At 39.6% G+C, this 25,388-nt stretch overlaps 1 protein-coding gene across 1 annotated transcript; it reads left to right on the forward strand.

Moving 5' to 3' along the window:
- Positions 1 to 254: 254 nt before the first annotated feature.
- LOC108321764 (vacuolar protein sorting-associated protein 36) lies at positions 255 to 25,235 on the forward strand. The gene is made up of 8 exons (XM_017553615.2): positions 255 to 1,047; positions 2,548 to 2,751; positions 8,577 to 8,670; positions 8,768 to 8,825; positions 9,570 to 9,639; positions 16,391 to 16,526; positions 24,235 to 24,319; positions 24,997 to 25,235. Exons 1-8 carry the CDS (start codon positions 397 to 399, stop codon positions 25,052 to 25,054), a joined length of 1,356 nt encoding a protein of 451 aa, XP_017409104.1. The 5' UTR covers positions 255 to 396; the 3' UTR covers positions 25,055 to 25,235.
- Positions 25,236 to 25,388: the final 153 nt, after the last annotated feature.

The raw sequence follows: 25,388 nt of genomic DNA on the forward strand, positions 1-25,388 counted from the left end.
TTGTTTCTTCCCTAACAAAGGATTATGGAAGAAATAATATATTTTTCATAGTCTTTTTTTTTTCAATATTCAAGAATTAACATTTAACCTAATAATTAATAATAAAATTAAACAATAAGAGAAATCTAATAATAATAACTATTATAATTATAATAATGTTTTTTAAATTAAATAATGTAGTTCTTTTTGTTTGCTTTTCGTTTTAATTTTGACCATTTGCTTTTCGTTGGTTTTTCTTTTTGCAAATATTGTAAGAAGTTGAAGAAGTTTGTATGCGAGAAGAATAACTTAGAAAAAAACTTCACAATTTGTAGTCTGTGATTCCAAGTGTAATCTATTCTCCACTGGAACTAAAGCTGCCACTTTCACAGCCACGTCGAGCCTCGCCACTCGCCGATGGCCGGAAACTGCTTGCCGCCGGTCATTATCACAGGAAGTGGCCGGCCGGTGCTCGAACCGAACGAAATCGAGTGCTTCTTCCTCTCCGGTGTTGATCTTCTCTGCGAAGACGACCCCAGCACTTCCTTCCCCCACCTCAAATCCGGCCTTCTAATCCTCACCACCTACCGCCTCCTCTGGCTCCCGGATTCCGCAGCCTCAGGCGGTGGAGCAGCCGGCGCAGTCCCCCTCGCCGCTATCTCCCACATTTTCTCCGTCAAGAAGTCCCTCCGTTCAGTGTTCTCCTCGCCGCGGGTCCGGTTCCAAGTGTCACTTTCGCCGGAGGGGCGTGTCGAGGCGGTGGGATCGCGATCGGTGGTGGTGACTGTGGTGGTGAGGGGGAAGGGGGACTGCGACGCGTTTCTGGCCAAGTTTTGGGAAAATTGGCGCGCCAGAGCGTGGGAGGAGGCAGGTAGTGGGTCTAGTAATGCGGCGGCGGCGGCGGCGACGGCGGAAACGGCTACGACATCGTCATCAGGAGGAATTTATTCGAGTGACGGGACGGTGAGGATGGTAGGAGTGTCCGGAATACTGAGAAAGGAGCAGGAAATGTGGGAGAGTACTGATAGAAGCTTGCAGGAGGCTTTTCAGGATTTGAATGCTCTCATGGTATGTAATGTGTTTGCAAAATCGTCTTCTCTTTTTATTTGGTACAATTTGAGTGCAGCATGTTGCCCCCTTTGATTTTAGAGAGTATTTTTTTGAGAGATTTGGCTCCTCGTGTGAGGGTGAATTTGTTGACGACAAAATACCGGGTTACATCCTTGTGCCAGAAGGCTCATGGCTATGAGAAGGTATGGGAAGAGTCATTGTATACAGCCTCTCCTTGCATATGCAAAGAGGCTTTCGAGCCCATGATCAACTGATCACCAAGGTTTAACATTAGTGGTTGGTGATGTGAAACCAAATGATTAATATTCAAACACCTTTTTGATTTGTTATGCATGTATACATAACATTAAGTGATGATTTTTTTTTTCACTAACGACTGAGATATATGATTTGTTATACATGTCTCGGTATCATTGACTATTGATTTTCTAATCAACAGTTGGTTTACTTACTTTACCCTTTATAGCAAGTTGTTCACTTTAGAGAGTCAATGGTTGATATTACTTACTTTACCCTATACAACGACTTGTTCACTTTAAAGGAGTCAGTTACATTTTTGAATGTTTGTATAGGAGGAGATAGAGATAGTTATGTATGATGTCAATTATTTCATGTTCAGATAATGTATCTGGTTTGTTTTGTGCGTACTCTTATTGTGTGAAAATATTATTTGGTAGATAATTTTTTTCTTGTTGGAAAAAACAAGGGTTGTTTTGAGTTTTAGCAATGGTATCTTAGGAATTCCTTCTTCTTAAAGTGTTGTGAACGGCTTTATAACTTATCTGGTGATAATCATATGCGATGTCAATTTGTTTATTTGTGTCTACTCTGATTATGTGAAAATATTATCAGAAATTGGATAGGTAATTGCTTGTGTATTTTTAGCAATGGTATTTGGGTATTGTGAAAAGTGTTAGTGATGACTTTTAACTCACGATGCGAGTAGGATTTATGAGTGTGGAGATAAGAAATTATTCTAAGACATAACTTTTATGTTAGGTGTGCATCACTAAAACTGTTTCGGATAGATTATCTGCTTTGAGCTTTTCGGTTGAAAGAGGTTAGCACAAATAGGTTGAATTGTGCTTTCCAGAAAATGTAGTTAATTTGTGGGATCTGTAACCTGTAATTATGGGTTAATAGGATTTGGTCTGGAATTTGCTAGTTCATCATAATTTGCTGAAAATGTGTTTCCTTCTCCTTTTAGACTTGGTTAAAAAGGGAAACATCTCTCAATTAGATTGAGGAGGGACCACTACGGAAAATGATTGATGATCCAATAAATGTATTATTTCTTCTCCTAGTTTTGTATGTGAACTTGTGCGCTGAACTTTACCCATGTGCTTGTACAAACAGTCATCAATTCAGTTTCTCCTACTTGATTGTTACAACTGTAGTTTCATCAGAAAGTACTTGGACTGAAATTCTTGATCTGGTTTTGTGTAGTTTGTATTAAGATAAAGGTGTTCAAATTTTGGGTTGATGTTGGATTTGCAGAGTAAGGCTAAAGAGATGGTGATGCTAGCAGAGAAAATGAGGCTAAAACTTTTGTCTGGCTCAAATTCTCAAGCCAATGCAACTAACGATGAAGAGATGGGTTCAAAGGAAGAGATGCAAGATTGGTTATTGAGTGTTGGTATTATATCCCCAGTTACCAAAGAGTCTGCAGGTGCTTTGTATCATCAACAACTTTCTCGTCAGGTTCTCTAATTACTCCTCCTCAACCATGTGTTGTTTTCATAGTAATAGAAAGATAATGCAATTTGTAAGACATTTTAAGAGAGATAATTATATTATTTGTCAAAACTGTGTTGCTCATTGTGTATTTTAAGAACTTTTTATTTTATCCTTGATGTAATTTTATTCTTTATCACAACCATATTTCGCTAGTAATACTAGTTTTATGTATTTAGAAACAATCCCATAATCACAAGAATTTGTCTCTTTAGAATTTGCTGTCCATATTTCCTAAAATAACCAGTAAGGCTCATTTATGTGAAGGTCCAATGACCTAATAATTCATACAAAAAAGTAGAATATTTTTCCTTCTAAATTTGGGATGATACTAGTGCTCCTAATCTTTGGTGGCCTCTGAATGTATGTAAACCCTTGCATGCAGCCTTCATTGCTGCACAGCCTTGCACCTTAGCCTTCATTGATGGGCAACCTTGTGCCTTTGCCTTCATTGTTGTGCAACCTTGTGTCTTAGCCTTCATTACCGCATGACCTTGAGCCTGATTGCAGCCTTTGTTGCTGTGCAATCCACCCTACCTTGTTCACACCCATTTGTGACGGTTGAGATCATGAATCACGGTCTGGAAACTGTGACAGATTTTAGACTGCTGGAGAATTGTAGAATGTTCATTCTAAATTTGAGATGTTATTATCAGTGCTCGTAGTCTTTGAGGTAGCCTCTGATTGTGTCTGTAAACCCTTAGACGCAGACTTCATTGCAGCACAACCTTGCACCTTAGCCTTCATTGCTGGGAAACCTTCCACCTTAGCCTTCATTGTTGTGCAACCTTGTACCGTACCCTTCATCGCTGCATGACCTTGAGCATTATTGCAGCCTTCATTGTTGCGCAATCCACCCTACCTAGATCACACCCATCTGTGATAGTTGAGATCATGAATCATGGTCTAGAAACTGTGACACATCCTAGACTGCTAGAAAATTGTATAATGCTCATTTTGCTTATCGGTTAAATAGAAAGAGTTTTCTCGAATGGTTTCAACTCATTAGGACCATCTTTAAAGGAAAAGGAATCGTCAATCACCTGATTCATAATTCCCCAAAATGAAATTGATGCCATGTTCAAATCATGTGATGAAGAATGCTCCGTGACAATGGCATGGTTGTGGAATTTGGTGGTTCTAGAAATCAGTGATACCTGCATTTTTTCTTAAATCAGTATGGATGTGTTTGTTTCTGGGAGTGGATTTGGGGGAGTTGGTTTGAGTGGAAAGCATTAATCACATACATAGTTTTCATTATATTCAACATGGTATCTAGAGCCTAAGGTTCTTTTGAGGAAAACATTTTTGTTGCCTCTGCCACTACACCTGCCACTGCTGGCGGCGGCGACACCATCTACCGCTACCAGTGGCGCTATCATCTACTGTCCCATCTCCTCTCAGGCAACTATTCAGAGCATCGAGGTTGCTCTCTTTTCCTTTTTTAGGTGCCTTCATTGGAGAATCTTGAATTTTTATGGTTTTGCTGTTCTGTTCATCCATGGCTTCTTCTACTGTCGTCTCTTCTGACCTCCCTTTTGTCACCATTGCGTTTGACTCGTCCATATATGCTTTTTCTCTCATGGAAAATATGACTTTTGTTAGTTTATTTATAGCTGTGGTGGATCTCCAACAATGATTTCTCTATCCACTAGATCTCAACAATGCATTTCTCAACAACGATTTACAGGAAGAGATTTACATGGAGCAACCTCCTAGATTTGTTGCTCAGGGGGAGTCTTTTGGGTTGGTATTTCGTCTTCTATGTCGTCTTGCAAAATATTAGCAATTTGGTGTCATTCGAGTACAAAAGAGGATATTTTCACTAAGTCTTTATGGGTTATATTAGTAACAAGCTTGGTACATACTATTTGTATGCACCGGCTTGAGGGGGAGTGTTAGATATATTATCTTTATCTTTTCTTTATCTTTTATCTTTAGTTAGTTTGTTATTATTTCTTACTTGTAGTTTGGACTTAGCCCATATTTCTTGTATTATAAATAGAGGACCTTATGTGTATATTCAACACAAGAGAGATTAATCACTGTTAGGTTCCTGGGTTTGAAACCTAACTATGAACACTAATAGTAGGTAGAAATAGTAAAGAAAGAATGGGTTCTATTATTGACCGCGATAGAAATCTCTTTACACAGAATGGTTGGGAGCATAACCTCCCTGGTTGGGAGCATAACCTCCCTCTTATGGTAAAAGTCCATACTTTACAACAAAATCACTCAATATCCCTATACAGAGTTTACAGGAGTCTATTTATAGCTCTAACAGCTTTGACTCACTCCTCCTTACAACAGAAACCCTTCCCAAACCGAAACCAAACAGTTCCCTGTTAAACCCGTTCGGCATGTCCCTGTTACCGTTCGGCTTCCAACCTAAACCCCTTGTTAAACCCGTTCGGGATGCCCCTATTACCGTTCGGCTACAAACCTAAACCCCCTCTATCCTATCATCCTATGTCCTAACATTACACCCCTGCCGAACAACCTTGTCCTCAAGGTTGAAACAGGTAAGCTTGATCAAGAGGCTTGGGTGGTGGCAAATCCTCCTCTTCATCGTCTTCTTCATCCTCTGCTAAGAGTACCACCCGCAGGCTCCTTTCTGGACCATGGTGACCGGCCGCGAATGGTCCTCCACATCGAAAACATCGCCCCTCTTCTTTTCTCTTCAGGAACTCAGGATAGGGCAGGTTCCTCACCGTTCGGCTTCTGTTGTGGCTCCCGCCCATACTGTTCGGTCCCACGTTACCGTTCGGTCTAGTGTTGGCACTCGTTGCGACTTCTTCTCTTCTCACCGATCCTACGCTTTCTGCCCCGCTCGGTCGACTCGGATTAGGGCGACTGATCTTGTTTCTTGTTACTGCCTCGATCGCTCGTTCCCAAGATTGCGAATGCTTGGTCGCATTCCAACTTCCCCCTCTCGCTCCACGCATTGCGTCCTCCACGTCTCTCGCGATTCCCAATGCCATTGTCAACTCTTGCGGATCGTGAATTTGAACCTGTCCTTTAATGTCCTCGTGCAATCCGGCAAGGAAGTATCCCAGAATCTGCTCCAATGTCATGCCACGGGTTTGCCCCACCAATATCTCAAATTCCTGGACATACTCTTCCACGGTGTTCTCCTGTCGCAGCGTCGCCAGTCGTTCAAACACCGTCCCCCGAAATCCACCTCCAAACCGGCTGATCATGGCTGCTTTAAGGCCCTCCCAAGAACGATTCTTGGCCTTTTCTTTCCAAAACTTGAACTAGTAACCTGCGCTGCCCTCCATGCTGATGTACGCGAGTTCTACCTTCTCTTCCTCCGCCACTTACTGAATATCAAAAAACCGTTCCGCCCGATTGATCCAATTGAGAGGTTCTAGCCCTTCGAATATGGGTAAGTCCACCCTTTTCCTCCAATTACTCTGTACCTCCTGGTGATCGCCACTGTGATCGTGGGTTCAGGTCCCACCGTGATCGCCCCCCACTCTCCCTCCAATATCGTCCTCGCACCGTCGCTGCTCGCTGGTTCCCGTTTACTGAAGCCTGACTTCCACCTGATTGTCCTTCGTTGTTGTGAGCCCGCGCCCCCATCATCCTCATTATTTCTTGCAAGTCTCAGTGCACTATGGCAGATTCCGCCTTCATCCCTTCCATCGTAATGACCAGAGCCTCCAATCGTCCCTCTGTGCTTCCTTCCATCTTCGCTTTACACCCAATTTTGATCCGGCAATTTCTTTATAACGTCTTGATCCTTTCTTGATACGGCACCCCTCTCCTAAGGATCACCGCAAGTTCTCCGTTTGATACGTCAACGCTCTGGATGATCCGACCGCTTCCCGAAACGGCAGGTTGGACCAATTTGTTAGGTTCCTGGGTTTGAAACCTAACTATGAACACTAACAGTAGGTAGAAACAGTAAAGAAAGAATGGGTTCTATTATTGACAGCGATAGAAATCTCTTTACAAAGAATGGTTGGGAGCATAACCTCCCTGGTTGGGAGCGTAACCTCCCTCTTCTGGTAAAAGTCCATACTTTACAACAAAATCACTTAATATCCCTATACAGAGTTTACAGGAGTCTATTTATAGCTCTAACAGCTTTGACCCACTCCTCCTTACAACAGAAACCCTTCCAAACCGAAACCAAACAGTTCCCTGTTAAACCCGTTCGGCATGTCCCTGTTACCGTTCGGCTTCCAACCTAAACCCCCTGGCCTGTTAAACCCGTTCGGGATGCCCCTATTACCATTCGGCTACAAACCTAAACCCCATCTATCCTATCATCCTATGTCCTAACAATCACATACATAGTTTTCACTATATTCAACAAGGTCCAAATCCAAATCTAGGAAAAGAGAAAGTCCCAGGGCTTATTGAAGTGGTAGCTATTATCCAAAATGAAGAAATTAGGAGAGGATTGATGTTGGAGATCCCAACTAGTGAAAACTCTGCAACGATGGCTGAAGGTGGACAAATCACGATTATTAACCAGAGGAAAATTTGGGTTCCCAATTTGGAGAAAAAACATGAGGTCTAGTGTACCTACTATAACAAGCCACATCACACAAGGGAGAAGTGTTGGAAATTACATGAAAAACCTAGTGATTTGGAAATGCAAAAATCAAAGTGTAGTTGTTGAAGCAAAATTTCAAGCAATGGTCCAAAGAATTTGTGGACTTTTATGGCTAAAGATTATATTGGAAGATTTGAAGATAAAGTGGGATGAACCCATGGGATTATATTGTGACAATGAATCTGCAATTATTATAGCCCCACAACTTGGTGCAGCATGATTAAACTAAAGATATCGAAGTGGACATACATTTTATCAAGGAAAAGCTAGACAGTGGTTTGATTTACACTGAATACTTGTCCACTCAGTTAATTTGTAGACATACTCACCAAAGGGCTGAACTTCATTAACTTTGAAAGAATTATATCCAAGTTGGGAAAGGAAAACACTTAGTCACCAACTTGAGTGAGAGTGTCAAAACTGTACTCCTCATTGTGTATTTTAGTGAGTTTTATATTTCATCCTTGATGTAATTTTATTCTTTATCCCAGTAGTATCTCAGCTATTGATGCTATCCCAGTCATATTAAGAAACAGTCCTATCATCACAGGGATTTGGCTCCTTAGAATTAGATTTTCATATTTCCTAAAGTAACCAGCAGACTCATGTTTTATAGGTTCAATGATCTTGTAATTGGTACAATAAAGTAGAATATTATTCCTTCTAAATTATTATTATTATTGGTCTTTTTCTCCTCTCATTTAAAGGTTGGCTTGATCTAAACAGTTCACAATTGAGGATTATTATTGCAGAGCCTATTGTTACTGTGAAGCATTTTATTCCTGCTATTTTTATTGGGGTCATTCTTGTTACTTAGGTCGTTCAGTAATTGAAAAAATTACCATTTTGAAAGTCAACCAAAGATTAGAATATCCTGGATTAATTGAAAAACAGAAGATATGCTTCATGTACAAAAAGCTGTGGTTAAAATGTTGATGCATGCACAAGATTGTCAAACAGTATCTGTTTCTTTGGATTGCACAACAGTGGTCTTTTGACTCTATCTTTGTTGTGCAATAACCTAGAAAAAGCTCATTCAGTCTCATTCCTGGGGATGTGGGTTGTTGGTTTTGATATTTTGTAACACCTTCAGGTTGTGCTCATATAATTTTCTTTTAGATTTTCTCACTTGTATAAAAGCACCAATATAAAATGGCCTTTTTTAATTTCCTTTTATTTGTTTTATATTTGTTTAAAGAAATCTAATCTCCTTGCTAATGCTTAGTTGGCAGATTTTGTTAAAACTCCACTTGAGAAAGCTGGGGGAATTATCAATCTTATTGATATATATTGTTTATTCAATCGTGCTCGTGGCACAGGTTCCAGTACTTCCTTCTGTGTTCTCTTAGAAATTTTCTATCAAGTAATACAATTTTTGAACTAATGCTCCCCTTGTTTTGATTGTATATTAAACAGAATTGATCTCACCCGATGATTTGTTGCAAGCATGTTCTCTGTGGGAGAAGTTTGATGTGTATGTATGGCATTATCTTCTATTTAAATCACTTTTGTTACTCTGTTCCATGGCTTTTCAAATCGGAATTAAATTGTAGTTGGAGTGAAATTGTTGTAAAATCGTGATTCAAGTGGTAAAATTATGATTTTAAGATTATTTGAAGCTGCCAAGTTTCATTTTCATTCCTGTTATAAAGTTAGCAACCTGCTTTAAAAGTTAGTGATATGTGAAGCTGCCGTGTCTGGTTCATAATGAACCCTAACCACTGTATTCTCACTCTGTTTGAGTCAGCTGCCACCCTCCATGGCTCCCTGCACCAGTCACCATTTTTTCTCTGTTTTGCTTTTTCTAGATTATTTTTTGTTTGGAGTGGTCAGGTTTTGGTTTTGGAATTTTACTGTTATTGTTTTGAACCCAACCCACCTTTTTCTATGTTAGCTCGGTCACTGTGCTGAACTAAAGTGGCGATATGGTTAAGATTTATGAATATTGTGCATGACATTTATGGAATGTTGATTATGAATTCAGGTTATTTGTACTAATATGCATGTCTATGTACTCATATATTAGCATATTTATATGAATTTTGTAAAATCTTACTTTCAATTAACAATTTTACATTGTGCACCCCTCTTCGTGCTTTGTGGTAAGATCCCGATGTTAACCAACTTGTTAGGATTCTACCCTTTTTAATACTTCAATGCAATACCGTTTTTGGTTGTTGTATTTCCATGCATTGATTATGTTATTCTACTGTTTCAGCCAGGTGGTTCTGCGAAAGTTCGATAGTGGAGTCATGGTAATACAAACTAAGTCTCATAGTGATGAGGAGGTAAGTTCGTTTCATCTTTCCTTCCGTGGTTGACTGTTTTTTGGTTTTTTATTGTTATTTACCTGCAAAAGTCATCCTTGTACAAATTGTGAAATTGTGAGATGAAGTTTGTGTATTGTTGTAGAATAGCTTGTATTTATTCTACCTGTGTTTTTGTAATGAACCGTGATATCTTTAAACTTTTACTTAGATTCTTCCCTGTTCACTGACTGTTATAGGTCAGGGTGAGTCCCACAAAGAGGTTGGGTTTTCTTCTACGCCATTTAGTACTGAAGCATAGTTACATGAATCACAGCAGCCTGGCTTGAAAACTGGATATTTATTAGCAGATTCAAAACTAGGAGGTTTCTGCAAATAAACTTCATCTAGTAATCATATCCTTTAATAAAAGGGTGTTATTCAAATCTGATGCTTGATTGGCTGCTAATAGGTTAAATATTCTGATGAAACAGAATATTGTTTGCATATGGAGATTGGAGAAGTAGTAGTCAATGAAAGCTGAAAAAGATGAAGTAGGAGTAATGGGAAATGAAAGAAGAGGTGGTTATGCTGAAATGGGGAGAATGCGATTGAATACAGTGGGGAGTTTTCTGACTTAAATGAAACATGAAAAGGATATACAGAGATATAAAATCTATCATATTGAGAAACACTATATTCTTCATCAGTGGAATACTTGTGGCTAAGGAATTTATAATCAGACAGTCTAGTCTAAAGGTCTTTGTTATTAAGAGAGGTTGTGTAAGTCTGTTAATAATACAAGACAAATGGTAGTCCGGAAGGCATGCTCCTAATAAATGAAATGTGAAGATGCTTGAGCAAAAAGGGCTAGACTTCTATAATATGTCAATGTTTATGTTTAACATTGGTATAAGGCTTTGTGTTTTGTTATGTTCAATAGTCTCATTTTGATATGTACCTGGCAAATGACTTTGTTCAATATAATAAAAACTAGGTATGAGATTAATCTCTGTTGTGTTAAATATACACATAGGGTATTCTATTTATAATAAAAGAAATATGGACTAAGCTCAAAATACAAATAAGGAATAATAACAAACGAAAGATAAAAGATAAAGATAATATCTCTAACACTTCCCCTCAAGTTGGTGCATACAAATCGTATGTACCAACCTTGTTACTAATATAATCAATAAAAATTTAGTGAAAATATATGCTTTTGCACTTGAGTGACACCAAATTGTTAATGATTTGCGAAGATGACATAAAAGACGAAATACCACCCAGAAGACTCCCTTGAGCAACAAATCTAGGAGGTTGCTCCACATAAATCTCTTCTTGCAAATCACTATTGAGGAATGCATTGTTGACATCCATTGGATAAAGAAGCCATTGTTGAAGAGCCACCATGACTAAAATTATACTAAGAAAAGCCATCCTTGCCACGGGAGAAAAAACATATATAGACGGGTCAAACGTACTAGTGACAGAAGAGAGGTCAAAAGAGATTGCAGCAGAAGAAGCCATGGATGAATAGGAGAGAGAAATCCTAAAAACTATGGAGAATAATATTAGACATCGGTGGACAGCCGTGAAACTTCAACTAAGATGACTTTAACAAAAGAGATTACCATTAGTAGTGGACGACGGCCAACAATGGCGGACAACGACAAAATGAAGGGACTAGATTGCCATTAGTAACTGATGGGGACCTGTAATGGCAGACAACGATAAACTACAGAGACTAGATTGCCATCTGTAATAGATGGCGGCCTGTAGTGGCTGACAGTGATAGACTGCAGGGACTAGATTGGACCACATAGAAACAAACTCCCCGTCACGATGAACGACGAAAATGATGGCGCACCAATGAAAAACAACGAAGGTGGAAGATCTAGCTCTTCAAAAGAATGGTCTCCTTTATTCATCAAAGCACCTAGAAACAAACTTCTTGACAGGGAATGGAGAGTTTATGAAAGGAAGAGAAAAGGGAATAAAGAGGGGGAGAGGCACTAGGTAGTTATAACTGTAATAATAGTTGGGCGGGAAATAAAGCTCCTATAAAAGAGCTGATGTATTTTGGTATTAGTCACTTTTGAATTGTATACTGTAAAGACAGGATCACATTTATCCTATGGAGAGAGAAATTGGCTCTCTTGGAGGTTGTTTGGCATTGCAGTTACTATACTGAATACAATATTATACAATTTATACTTCTTTTCTGGTTATTTAGTGTGTTAGTGCCAATTAGATAGGTTTCCAATTCAGAAACCTATCAATTTGGTCTGACCTGCTGGATCAATGAGAGACATGAGAGAGATGGAGGGAAAATTAAATGCGTTGGAAGGAAGAATGGAGGGAAGGTTGAACGAGGGACGAATGAAGACTATTGAGACGACGGTGGATGGGTTGAAGGAGAAGACGATGGGCTTACGACAAGAACTTAGAGAATTCATGCGAATATTTGGAGAGCGAGGGCGAATTGCCGAGAGCCATTAGGAGGGAAGTCAGGATTCGGTGAACGGAAACAGAGGAGGACAAAGAAAAGGCGACGATGATGAAGATTCCAGTGGCGTGCAACCGAACTGGGTGAAGAGGATCGAATTACCAACCTTCAAAGGTGTCGATCCGTTAGGATGGGTTTCTCGTGTGGAAAATTTTTTCGAGATCCAGAAGGTGAGGGAAAGGGAATAACTCCGACTGGCGTACGTCTGCATGGAAGGGAGCACGAGTTATTGGTTCCGCTTCTGGAAAGAAAAAACTCAGGCGCCAACATGGGAAGGTTTGTGGGAAGCTCTAATAAGGAGGTTTGGAGGTCGCGACAGAGGAATGGTGTTTGAGAGGTTTGTGGCTGTCAAATAGAAGAGCACCGTCGATGAGTATATCCATGAGTTTGAAATGTTAGTGGCGCAAACGAAGGGCGTGACAGAGGATCAACTCCTGGGGTATTTTTTTCGCGAGTCTGCAAGGGGAAGTCAGAAGTTAGATTCGTCCGCATAATCCACGGGATTTATTAACGGCGATGGAGTTTGCGCGAGACGTGGGGGAGGCGAGTCGAGGCGCGAGGACGGTTGGAGGAACTAGAACCAAGAACGGCCAATCGTGGGGGCGATATCAAGGTGGGACTAGCACCGTAGTGAGATCGAAACTGTTCAAACCGGGTACAGGACGATAGGGGGTAGCAGAGAGTACGACGACGACCCGAAAGGAAGGTCCTCAGGGAACAATAGCGTCCAGAGCTAGAAGTAGTACGGTGAGCGATGCCCGCGGTAGAGGAGTAAGGAATCTGCCTTATCCCGAGTACATCAGGAGGAGGGAAGAGGGGTTGTGCTTCCATTGTGGTGGCCTTCACAGTCTAGGACATCGTTGCCCAGAAAAAAGCTTGCGGGTGGTGATCATGGGGGAAGACGAAGCCGATGGTGACAAAGAGGAAGAAGGTGGGGAAGAGGTTGAGCAGAAACGCATGGAGTTGTCGTCGTTTTCCGTTGGTGGACTTACTCCACACAAAACCATGAAGCTACAAGGGTGGGTCCTGGGGAAGAGAGTGATGATCCTAATTGATAGTGGCGCTAGCCACAATTTTATAGCAACAAAGCTGGTGAAGGAGCTGCGTTTACTAGTGGAAGATACCCCACCGTATAGGGTGAGTCTAGGAGATGGTAGAAAAAAACAAACTACAAGCTATTGCAGGGAGGTTCCAGTGAATATAGGTGAAATGGAGGTAATGGAGCATTTTTATTTGTTTGAATTAGGAGGAGTGGACTTGATTTTGGGGATGGAGTGGTTGGCTAAACTTGGGGAAGTAACCATTAATTGGGGAGAATTAAAAATGGTTTATAAGCAGGGAGAGAAGGTGGTAATGATAAAAGGGGACCCCACTTTGGCACGAAAAATAGTAGAACCGAAAGCTTTGATGAAATGAAAGCGGTGACTTTGGTTTAGACTTTGGGAAAGGCAGAGATAAAACCTGAGACAGTAGAAACCAGTCCAGACTTAAGGGGGATCCAGATAGAGGAGTTGCAGCGGGTATTGTCAGATTTTGGAGAGGTTTTTAATGAGCCTAGGGGCCTACCTCCAGTCCGAAATGTAGTCCACCAGATCATGCTCAAGGAAGGGACTAATATAGTTAATGTCCGCCCTTATAGATATCCTCATGTGATGAAGGAGGAGATTGAGAACCAGGTGGCTGAGATGTTGAAGGCGGGGATCATACGACCAAACACTAGTCCTTGTTCAAGTCCCGAGATACTGGTCAAGAAAAAAGATGGCAGCTGGCGCTTCTGCATTGATTACAGAGCCCTAAATCACGCCACTATCCCAGACAAATTTCTGATACCTGTCATAGAGGAGTTATTGGATGAATTGAGAGGGGTGAAATACTTCTCCAAGGTAGATTTGAAGGGTGGGTATCACCAGATTCGCATGGGGGAGGATGATGTCTAGAAAACGGCCTTTAGGACACATCAAGGACATTACGACTGGGCTTGGATCGTGTCACCGTTCCAGTCGTATGCCCCCAAGAGGACTGATTCTTGGTCACACTCCAGTTCCCAGCCTTCGCACCGTCGAGAGCCTCCTCTACATCCCTTGTGATCCTCATAGCCGCCATCAACTCCTGCGGATCATGGGGTCGAATTTGATTTCGGATGCCTTCTTGCAGTTCTGCGAGAAAATACCCCAATAACTGCTCTTCTGACACTCCCTTTGTCTGACCCACCAAGATTTCGAAATCTTGAATGTACTCTTCCACAGTCCCAGTCTGCCTAATTGCTGCCAGCCTTTCAAAGATGGTACCCCTGTTCCTACCTCCAAATCTCATGATCATTGCTCCTTTCAGGCCTTCCCAAGAACGATTCCCTTCTTTATCCTTCCAAAATTTGAACCAATAGCTAGCGCTACCTTCCATACTGATGTAGGCTAGGCGCACCTTTTCTTCCTCTGCCACCCCTTGCAGCTTGAAAAACTTCTCAGCCTTATTAATCCAATTCAATAGGTCGAGTCCCTCAAAGACTGGTAATTCTACCCTTTTCCTCCAATTGGGTTGCCCCTCATGGCGTTTGACTTCTCTCCCTCCAACGTCTGCTTCTCGCCTTCCCCTCCAGTTCTCATTGACAGATGCTTGACTCCCATCCGAGTTTCCCTCCTTGTTTCGGTTTCGTCCCCCTAGGATTCGCATGACTTCTTGCAAGTCTTGGTGCATTGCTGTAGAGTCTTGGCGCATTGCTGCAGAGTCTTGGCACATTGCTACTGTCTCCGCCTTCAACCCATCCATTGCAATCTCCATGGCCTCTAGTTGCCCTTCTACTACGTTCAATCCCTCTTCGACTCTTTCCTCCATTTCGCCTTTCTCTCCCAAATTGGATCTGGCAGGTTGGACCAATTTGATAGGTTTCTGGATGTGAAACCTATCTAAGACAATCACTCACACACTCACAAACAAGAAATCCAACTGTAAAAGAATGGTTTTTTGTATTCAATTCAACAAGGTTCAATGTACAACCAATATACAGGAGCCTAATCCCCCTCCACAGGACAAATGTTCCTGTTTATACAAACTAATGTTAAAAGCTACCCAAAACAATGTACCTAACTGCTAAAACAGTTAAGACATTAACTCTTCCTTCTCCTCTCATAAACTCTCCACTCCCTAATAGATCACCCGATGACTGAATGTTTAGAAGGGATATGTAGGTGGGGTATGCCAAGGTTGGAAATCAGGCTCTATAGGAACCCTACTAGGTTTGAAAATGAGCCAAGCTGCCACGTTATTGTAGAAGATATAGTAGCCATGGATAATGGGATCTTGTTATCACTGCTTTAGATTTTTAACTGGAAAAGATAAAGAAAGAAAAAGGGAAAAAGAAGAATAACAGTACGGAGAGGATAAAGAGGGAAAAGAGAAACACAAATCAGATAAACTATGCACAGCACATTTTGATTATCATTTCAATCTGTCGAAAATGTACAAGAACCATGCTTTATTATGTTATGACGTTACCTGACTGCTTGCAGTTATAAATTCCTTACTAGCAATATCTGCCTAACTTACCACTAATTTTCTTCTCTTATTTATATTTACATAGCAATTTATCTTTATTAACGAAAACATATTTGTATCAAACTTCTTTGACACATCTTTAATTTCACTTGCCTTAAGGTTTTTTTTAGCTTTTATGTTTGGAATATTGTTCTCATTTTAACAAATGTTTCAAAGAAATGATATGAGAGGATGAACTAGCTAGTTACTCTTGCATACATTTGGTTGTTTGCAGTTTGTATTACTTCTGGTTGGATTACTGGACCTGGGATTCAACCAGTAATCCAGTTATATGGCCTTTTGATTAGTTTGATCAGTAGTTTGTGCAAAGCAGTAAACCACTTTCTCCCTTTCCAAATTGCTTATGTGAAAAGTAATTCAACTGCAGTTATTTTACAAAACATTTCACCTTGTTATTTGAGCTCTAAAGTAGATGTTTGGATCTCCCCTTAGTTTTTAATTGAGTTTTTATCTGTAATGGATTATATGACGTATGCCAAACTATAGATTTATATTATTAGATTCTTCTATCTTACCTTTAATAGGTTGCTACGTGAACATAAGATTATATTTAGATGATATCAATCTTCCTCACTGTGACTTTTATATTAAATATGATGGGTTTTCCTTATTTTATGTTTTTAGGTTGTCAGTCTTCATGAACGCTTTTTTCATCTTTACTTCAACTTTTACTAATGTGGAAATGGTAGGTGGTAAAATTTGACTAAAATGACTAACTGCTATTTGGTTTAGGTTTTCAATAAAGTCAAGATGCTTGTAATGAAACCTGATGCTCTTCGATCTGGGATAAGTGCTAGTGATGCTGCAAGGACACTAGGGGTTGCCCCAGCAATGGCAAAGGAGCATCTCTTATCTGCTGAGAGCAAAGGTATGCTGCTTGATCATTCTTCTTCATCTTTTAGGCTTTTAGCTACATAACCGGCTTGTTATTGTTAAGGCTCAGAGAAAATAAATAAGAATATTTAAATTTGAGTAAAATTCTTAGACAAGATACAAAAAGATAAGGGATAAGCTATATATAGCTGTGTATTATTTAACAGATTGTAACTAATATCTAACTAACTGAGAAGAAAACATAAAGATTGTAACAGACTCTAAGTGGCTATTAAACTGTTCAATCATTACAGAACATATACTACTAACTGTTTTACATAGTACAATACTACTCTAATGCTCCCCACAAGGATCAAAAATCATAGCCACTATGAGCTTGATGCGAATATCAACAAACTGAGCAGGAGAAACATCTTTGGTTAGTGCATCTGCTTACTAATCAGAAGCATGAACATGCACAACTTGAAGTTCTTTACTGATTACTCGTTCATGAACATAAAGAGATCCAGTACCATATGCTTAGTGCAAGCATGAAGTACAGGATTGTGAGCAAGAGCCACCATGCTCAATTATCACTATAAATCCTAGGATAGGTGTGTGGAACTTCCAAGAAGACTGAATTCAGGTGATTTCAATTGTTGTGAGAGCTAAATTAAGATAATCAACATCAGTACTGGAATGGGCTACAGCGGTTTGTGTCTTGAACCATCAGGACACACGATTTGGCCATAGAAACATTCCAAGGGAGGGAGGGGGTCATGAGAAGGTAAGCAATAAGTGATGGGGTTGATAGCTGCATATGACCCTAATAAGATCAAATTTGGGGTTCTTATAATCCAGAATTCTAAAGATTGGACAAATAGAGAACTTAATTTTGTTTTAGAATTCATAAATCTCCCATTGCATTACAAGTTCGTCCTTTTATAGGCTAAATTATGAGTCACTCCTGACAACCATAATAAGGTCGACTACATTCCAAATTAATTCTTAGTTATGGTCTCAATTGTCCATTAGCAATTAACTCCCACTAGTGTTGTGTTGCTTTAAATTCCTATTAATATGCATTGTTATTTCCTACCATGAGAACATGAATGGTTGACCTGCTCTTGTTCCCATGTGACAATTCAGTCACGAAAATAAATATCACAAAGTAAACCCAAAACTATATTGACCTTATTTACATCATATCATTGGGCAAAAAAGGCTCTAAATATAGTCCCCAAGAAATTGCACCCTTGAGATACAGAAGTATCCTTTTAAATGTAGATCAATGATGCTCAAGAGGTTGAGACATACACTAGTTAACTTTTCTATCAAAAAATAAACCTGTGATTTCTACAAAAGTCATCAGTAAAAGTAAGCAAGTACCACTTTTTCTGTTAGACACATGCTTAATGTTTCCACAAGTATCTGCATGTAATAATTGAAGAATGAGTAACTCTCCAATGGCTCCTCTTTGAAAATGAATCTCTATATTGTTTCCCCACCAAACAATCTTTACACAACTTTAAGGGTGACTTTATCTGTGGTAACCATTCACCATTTGTTTTTGAGAAGGAGTCTGCAAACCCTTGAGGCTTAAATACTCATACCTACTCTTAAATTTAAAAGAATAATATATTTCTTCTATATTTCAATGAGGTGTCATTGGACCTATAAATATACGAGCCTATCATTTATTTTAGAAAATATAGAGCTAATTCTAAGGAAACAAATCCCTGTAATAAGATTAAAATTATAGTAAGTATAAAATAAAGAACTTCTTAAAATGCATAATCCTAATTTTAGTAACAAGATACACCTGTAATAAAGATTAAAGTTATAGTAAGGATAAAATAAATGTTGAATATAGTGAAGAAGATTAGGAGAAATCTCCCTTATGTGTTTAGCATACACATAGGGTAGTTTATTTATAATGTAAGATAAGGGTTAAACCCTAAATACAGAATGGGCTAAGCCCAATTAACAGAAACACACAACTTAACATCTAACACTCCCCCTCAAGCTGGAGCATATAAATCATATGTTCCAAGCTTGTTACAAAGATAGTCAATTCTAGGTCCTCGTAAGGACTTGGTGAATATGTTTGCCAACTGGTTGCTTGAGTTAACGAACTCAGTCTTGATATTTCCGGATATGATTTTTTCTCTAATAAAATGACAATCAACTTCAATGTGCTTGGTTCTCTCATGGAAGACAGGGTTAGAGCTAATATGAAGAGCAACTTGATTATCACATATAAGTGTCATGTGAGTGACATCTCCAAATTTCAATTCATTAAGTAATTGTTTAAGCCACACAAGCTCGCAAGTAGCAGATGCCATAGCTCTATATTCTGCTTCTGCGCTGGACCTTGCCACAACACTTTGCTTCTTACTTTTCCAAGATATCTGGTTGCCACCAATAGAGACACAATATCCAGAAGTAGACCTCCTATCAGATGGGGAACCAGCCCAATCAGCATCTGAATAGCAAACGATTTTTGTATTGTTGTTAGGGCCATATAGCAAACCTTTTCCAGGTGATCCTTTAATATACTTCAGTATGCGAACAACTGCATCCCAATGGTCTTCACATGGGGAGTTTAGAAATTGACTCATCACACTAACTGCGAAGGAAATGTCAGGACGCGTAACAGTAAGATAGTTTAATTTACCAACTAATCTTCTGTACCGTTCAGGATCTGAGAAAGGCTCCCCCTGATTTGGTAGGAGTTTGATGTTAGGGTCCATAGGTGTCTCAACAGATTTACAGTTCATTAACCCTGTTTCCTCCAAGATGTCTAACGCATACTTCCTCTGAGATATGACAATACCATCATTGGATTGTGCTACTTCAATACCCAAAAAGTACCGGAGTTTGCCAAGATCTTTGGTTTGAAAATGATGACAAAGGTGTTGTTTCATCTGAGAGATGCCGAGATAGTCACTTCCTGTGAGAACAATATCATCGACATACACTATTAAGTAAATACATCCAGCACTTGAGTGGCGATAGAACACTGAATGATCCGCTTCACTGCGAGACATACCAAATTGTTGAACAACACAGCTGAATTTACCAAACCAGGCCCGAGGAGATTGTTTTAGGCCATATAAGGATTTGCGAAGACGACATACCAATCCAGATGACTCCCCCTGAGCAACAAAGTCAGGCGGTTGCGCCATATAAATTTCTTACATGCAAATAACCATTTAGGAAAGCATTTTTGACATCAAGTTGGTAAAGAGGCCATTGTCGAAGAGCGGCCATGGCAATGAATAGGCGAACAGAGGTCATTTTTGCCACTGGAGAAAAAGTATCACCATAATCCAAACCAAAAATCTGTGTGTAGCCTTTGGCAACCAGTCGAGCTTTCAGACGATCAATTGTGCCATCAGGGCCAACCTTGATAGCATACACCCACCTGTAACCAACAACAGACTTTTCAGATGGTAATTCGACAAGCTCCCAAGTTCCACTTTTCTGTAAAGCACTTAATTCATCCAGCATAGCTTGACACCAGCCAGGATGAGTTAAGGCATCACCCACAGATTTAGGAATTGACACAGAAGAAATGGATGGGAGACAAGTGTAAAAAGATGGAGATAATCTGTGGTAACTAAGAACAGTATAATGGGGGGAAGGGTTACGGGTAGAACGTATACCTTTACGGAGGGCAATAGGCAAGTCAAACTCATTTGCTGGAGCCGGAGGAGACACAGGAGGCGACACTGGAAGTGAGTCATGAGGGAGACAACTGCGGCGACTATAAACCTGAAGGGGTGGTGGTGAAGGACGATCCTGTGGTGAATGAGAATCTAAAGAAGGAGGAGACAAAATGGGTGGAGCATCACCAGGAGGATCACAGATAAGAGGAATATCAACAGTAACAGGGAGAGGTACAGAACTAGAAGATAGATGTGTAAAGTAAAAAGAAGATTCATCAAAAGTGACATCAGCAGAGATAAAATGACGATTGAGGGAAGGGGAAAAACACTTATAGCCCTTTTGTGACCGTGGAAATCCTAAGAAGGCACATTTGTGAGACCTAGGAGATAACTTATCAAGACCAGGACTAAAATCATGAACAAAACATGTAAACCCAAAAACTCTAAGAGGTAATGGATGTAGAGGGTCTTGAGGAAATAAGATAGAACGAGGGATTTTGTTCTCTAGGACGGAAGATGGCATGCGGTTGATAAGATAACATGCCGTGAGAACAGCATCACCCCAAAAACGTGAGGGTACTTGACCATGAATGAGAAGGGTACGAGTTGTTTCAATAAGGTGTCTATTCTTGCGCTCAGCCACCCCATTTTGTTGAGGGGTATAAGCACATGAGGTTTGGTGAAGAATGCCATGAGAAGCCATAAAATGTTTAAACTGTTGAGAAAGGTATTCACGGCCATTATCACTGCGTAAAGTGCGAATAGAAACCCCAAACTGAGTTTTTATTTTATTGAAAAAAGTTTGAAAAATAGAAAACAACTCAGAACGATTCTTCATGAGAAACAACCAAGTACATCTGGAATAGTCATCAATAAAGGTAACAAAATACTGAAATCCTAAAGTTGACTTAACACGACTAGGTCCCCAAATATCAGAATGAACCAATGAAAAGGGGGATGACGCTCGTTGTGAAACACTACGAGGAAAGGAACTACGAGTATGTTTACCTAACTGACAAGACTCACACGACAAACTTGATAATTTGGACAGACTCGGAACAAGTTGCTGCAGTTTGGCAAGACTGGGATGACCTAACTGAGCATGAAGAAGGGATGGTGACTCCATGATTACGCCAGCATGTGGAGAAGGGCTGAGATGATATAGGCCATGAGACTCACATCCTGTGCCAATCATGTGTTTCGAACTCCGGTCCTGCAACCAAACAGAATCTTTGGTAAATGAAATAACACAATTAAGGGAATGAGTTAGACGACTTACGGACAATAAGTTAAAAGGAGACCCAGGGACATAAAGTACATTATCAATGGATATGGACGGAAAAATATGAACAGTACCAATACCATGAGATGAGACTCTAGACCCATCAGCCATCGTTACCGAGGGTAAATTAACCGGACATGACAAGGAAGAAAACAAGGACTTGTTACCAGTGATATGATCGGTGACGCCTGAGTCAAGGACCCAAGATCCGAGAGAGTAAGTCAGACCAACAAAAGGAGTACCTGTGCGTATAACAGAAGCAGATGTAGTGGAACTAGAGTGCTGATGGTCCTCATACCATCTGAGAAATTCCTGAAAGAGTAAAGGGTTATTTATGGTATTTGATGAAATAGGATGGTCTGCAGACGGTGATCGGGGAGGTGGATCAGAATTAGCCATTGCTATAGGTCGAGGAGGACGTCCATGAAGCGCATAACATCTATCAATTTTGTGGCCTAGCTTGCCACAGTGGTCACATTTTGGACGTCCTTTACCTGGTTGGCGAGACCGACTCCGATCATCAAGTTGGGCAGCCATGGAGAGGGAGAAACCCTAAAAAAAATCCAAAGTGCTTCGATTGACGCAACGACCACAGATCCAGAAAGAGGGCGAGGAGGTGATCACGGCGGTTCTGATCGGTGACGGAACTCTCCGGCGACGCGCCGGCACGCGCGGCAGGAAGTGGCGGCAGCGGTGACTCTTGCGGCGGCGCGTGGAGGCATGTGGGTGGTCCGTTCGCAGCGATCTTTGTGCCACGGTGGTCGCCCGACCGAGACGATTCCGATGGTGTGGTCGTCGGTCGATTTTGGAACTCCGGCGGCGGCGACTGCAGCGACAGCGGCGGTGATGGGTACCGGAGACCGTGGAGGTTGCGGGAACTATTCTTGTGCTCTGATACCATATTAAGAAGTGGGCTTTAAGCCTAACTCAACCCCACAAAACCGGCTTGTAAGGTGAGGTTTGCACCTCACTTATATATTATAATGGGCTTCCAACACACCCCATTCACGCCGAGGTATAGACATCTCGTGCGTGATAGTAGAAATTGGGTGGTCCGATAACGGCTCGATAGCGGGTGGAATAGAATAATAGAATACCCACTTAGAACTCGCTAGGATAGGCTCTAACCATGACTCTGATACCATGTTGAATATAGTGAAGAAGATTAGGAGAAATCTCCCTTATGTGTTTAGCATACACATAGGGTAGTTTATTTATAATGTAAGATAAGGGTTAAACCCTAAATACAGAATGGGCTAAGCCCAATTAACAGAAACACACAACTTAACATCTAACAATAAAGAACTTCTTAAAATACATAATGAGCAGCACGGATTTGACTCCTAAAATGCCAAAGCTGCAACAACATCTATAATTGTGTTAAAACAAGCAAACATAGGTGTTTGAAATGTTACATGTAGTACGTACATTCGATTCGAAGGCATATTTGTTACGATACCTTCGCTCTAGGGGGCACCTTGCTTCTTTCATGTTGAAACACAACTGTTAGTCTCTTTTCTTGTAATTGGCCGATACTTAACAAATTATTCTTCAACTCTGGTACAGAAGATACTCCTGTGATGATTTGCATGATTCCATTGTCTAGTAACTTCGCATTTCCTTTTCCTTTTCCTTTCCAATATTTTGAAATGTAAATTCTATCATCATATGCTTAACATTTGTACCCCTTAGTGAGTAGGGATGATAATAGGGTAAGATGGATGCGGGGAACTCTTCTTGCATACTTAACAGTGAACATCTGATTGATGAAAATCAAAACAACCGCCGAAAAACTCTATTGAATAGGTTGCTCAACAGTGTTAACCCGTTAATTTGTGACGGGACGGTTGAGAATTGGAATCTGCCACATTAATAAATGTTATAGCCTTTTTCTTGAATTTCTCTAGGCATGCCTCATGAAATAGCAAAAGTGTTTCAGCATAATTAATTAAAATAGGTTCAAGTTTGCTGCTAATCAATGCAATAGTGGACTCATTCCTCTAGCCAAACTTCAAGTGCAATGTCAAGATGTTCTTTACTGCAGACATCATCACCACAATAGCACTCACTGCATAAACAAGGTTTTGAATACAAAGAAGGTAATTAGAAATTGAACTAATATCCAATGAAGTATTGTGAAGTTCACATCTAAGCTGTCGAGCACAAGCATTAGTGTGGGAATGGAAGTAGTCGTGAATCTTGTCTCAAAGTTGCCATGGAGATTTGCAGCCTACATGAAAAAGTATATAATGAGAAATTGAGATTGCAACCAAGAAATTATAAGTTGATCTTGTTGCTGCAATAATTTTGATATATCTTTAGTCAATGTGAGATCTCTAATTCACTTTCTAATGTTGAGGATTCTACATCTCAAGTATGGGAATAGAGGATACGATACGCCTAACAAATATTGTTAGAAAAGACTTTAATACCATTTTAAAAATAGATTTTAAGTCTAAATCAATCTCATTAAATTGATCAGATTAAGCTTGCATCCCATTTATATATCATAGTTTGATCATATTTTTAGTAATATAAAACTTATTCTTATACCATGTTAAGGTTCCGAGAAAAGAAAAAGGAATATCTGAATATTATTAAAATTGTATATGACAAGATACAAATGATAAGAGATCAGCTATATAAAGCTGTGTAACATTGAACAGTCTCTAGGATAAAACATAAATAGTGTCAGACGTAACAGACTTTAACCAACTATACGTCTAATACTGACTGTTATACATGTACTACCGACTGTTATACATAGTAAAATACTACTCTAATACTGACTTTCATGGAATCTTTCCCAGGTTTACTGTGCAGAGATATAAGTCCCGATGGATTTCGCTTCTATATTAACTTGTTCCTTGAAATTGATCGAGATGATGTACATTTGTAAGTAAAATTTCTATACTTAACCTGTAGATTTGACTTCATGATACTCTAATCAAGTATGTTCCCCCTTTAGTTAAAATTTTATATGGTATTATTAAGCCTACGTTATATTATGCTTGCTCAATATTTCTTGACCACTTGTCCTTACTGTTTTTTTGTTTTTATTTATTTTTATTTATCTTTCCGATGTGTTTTTAATCATTTTAAATCATACTAGAGACATTCATTGAATTCCTTCACATATGAAGAAAAAAATTCACTTTTATTTCATTTTTTTCAGTCTCGGTGCTTCAAGACTAGAAAAATCCTCTTTAGATAATATGCTAAAATAATCAAATCTTCCTACTTGAAATATAGAGTATATTATTTTGATTTGAAATTGATGCTTCAGCTAAGAAACTACCAGCATTGAAGTCTAGCTTTAATATGCTAAAATAATCAAATCTTCCTACTTGAAATATAGAGTATATTATTTTGATTTGAAATTGATGCTTCAGCTAAGAAACTACCAGCATTGAAGTCTAGCTTTATGCTTTGTAGCTTCGCAAGAGTTATAAATTGATTTCTGTGTTCTTGCACCCTATTGGTTTCTGTTGTAAAATGTTGCAATGATATCATATGATTTTGTTCATTTTCATATAATTTATTTGTAAAGTGTTATATTGGCATTTATGCAGAGTAAAGGATCGGGAAATTTATGCCTTGTGGGTACAGGCTAACCATAGTCATGCTTAAGAGTCCCAGGCTGGTTGAATTCAAGCCAAGAAGGGAAAGAAATTACAAGAAACGTTTTACGGTGCTTTAATCAATGTGATAGTTTCTTTGTAGAGGATACTTACTGTAATAATTGTGTAGAAGGATTATAATACTTGAAATGAAAAGATGTTAATGCAAAGCTTATATACATTGTCTTTTAGTTAGTATTTGTTATTCTCTTTCAGTTAGTAACAAGAACCATGTTAATGCCTTTTTTGTATTCATTCAATTTCTCATGTAAATCAGATTTGTAAAGTGCACCTTCAATTGATAATACATATTTTGTTTTGTTTATTAAAGATAAGTAAATAAA

The sequence above is a fragment of the Vigna angularis genome, chromosome 5, assembly GCF_016808095.1.
Source record: "Vigna angularis cultivar LongXiaoDou No.4 chromosome 5, ASM1680809v1, whole genome shotgun sequence".
Lineage (NCBI taxonomy): Eukaryota > Viridiplantae > Streptophyta > Magnoliopsida > Fabales > Fabaceae > Vigna > Vigna angularis.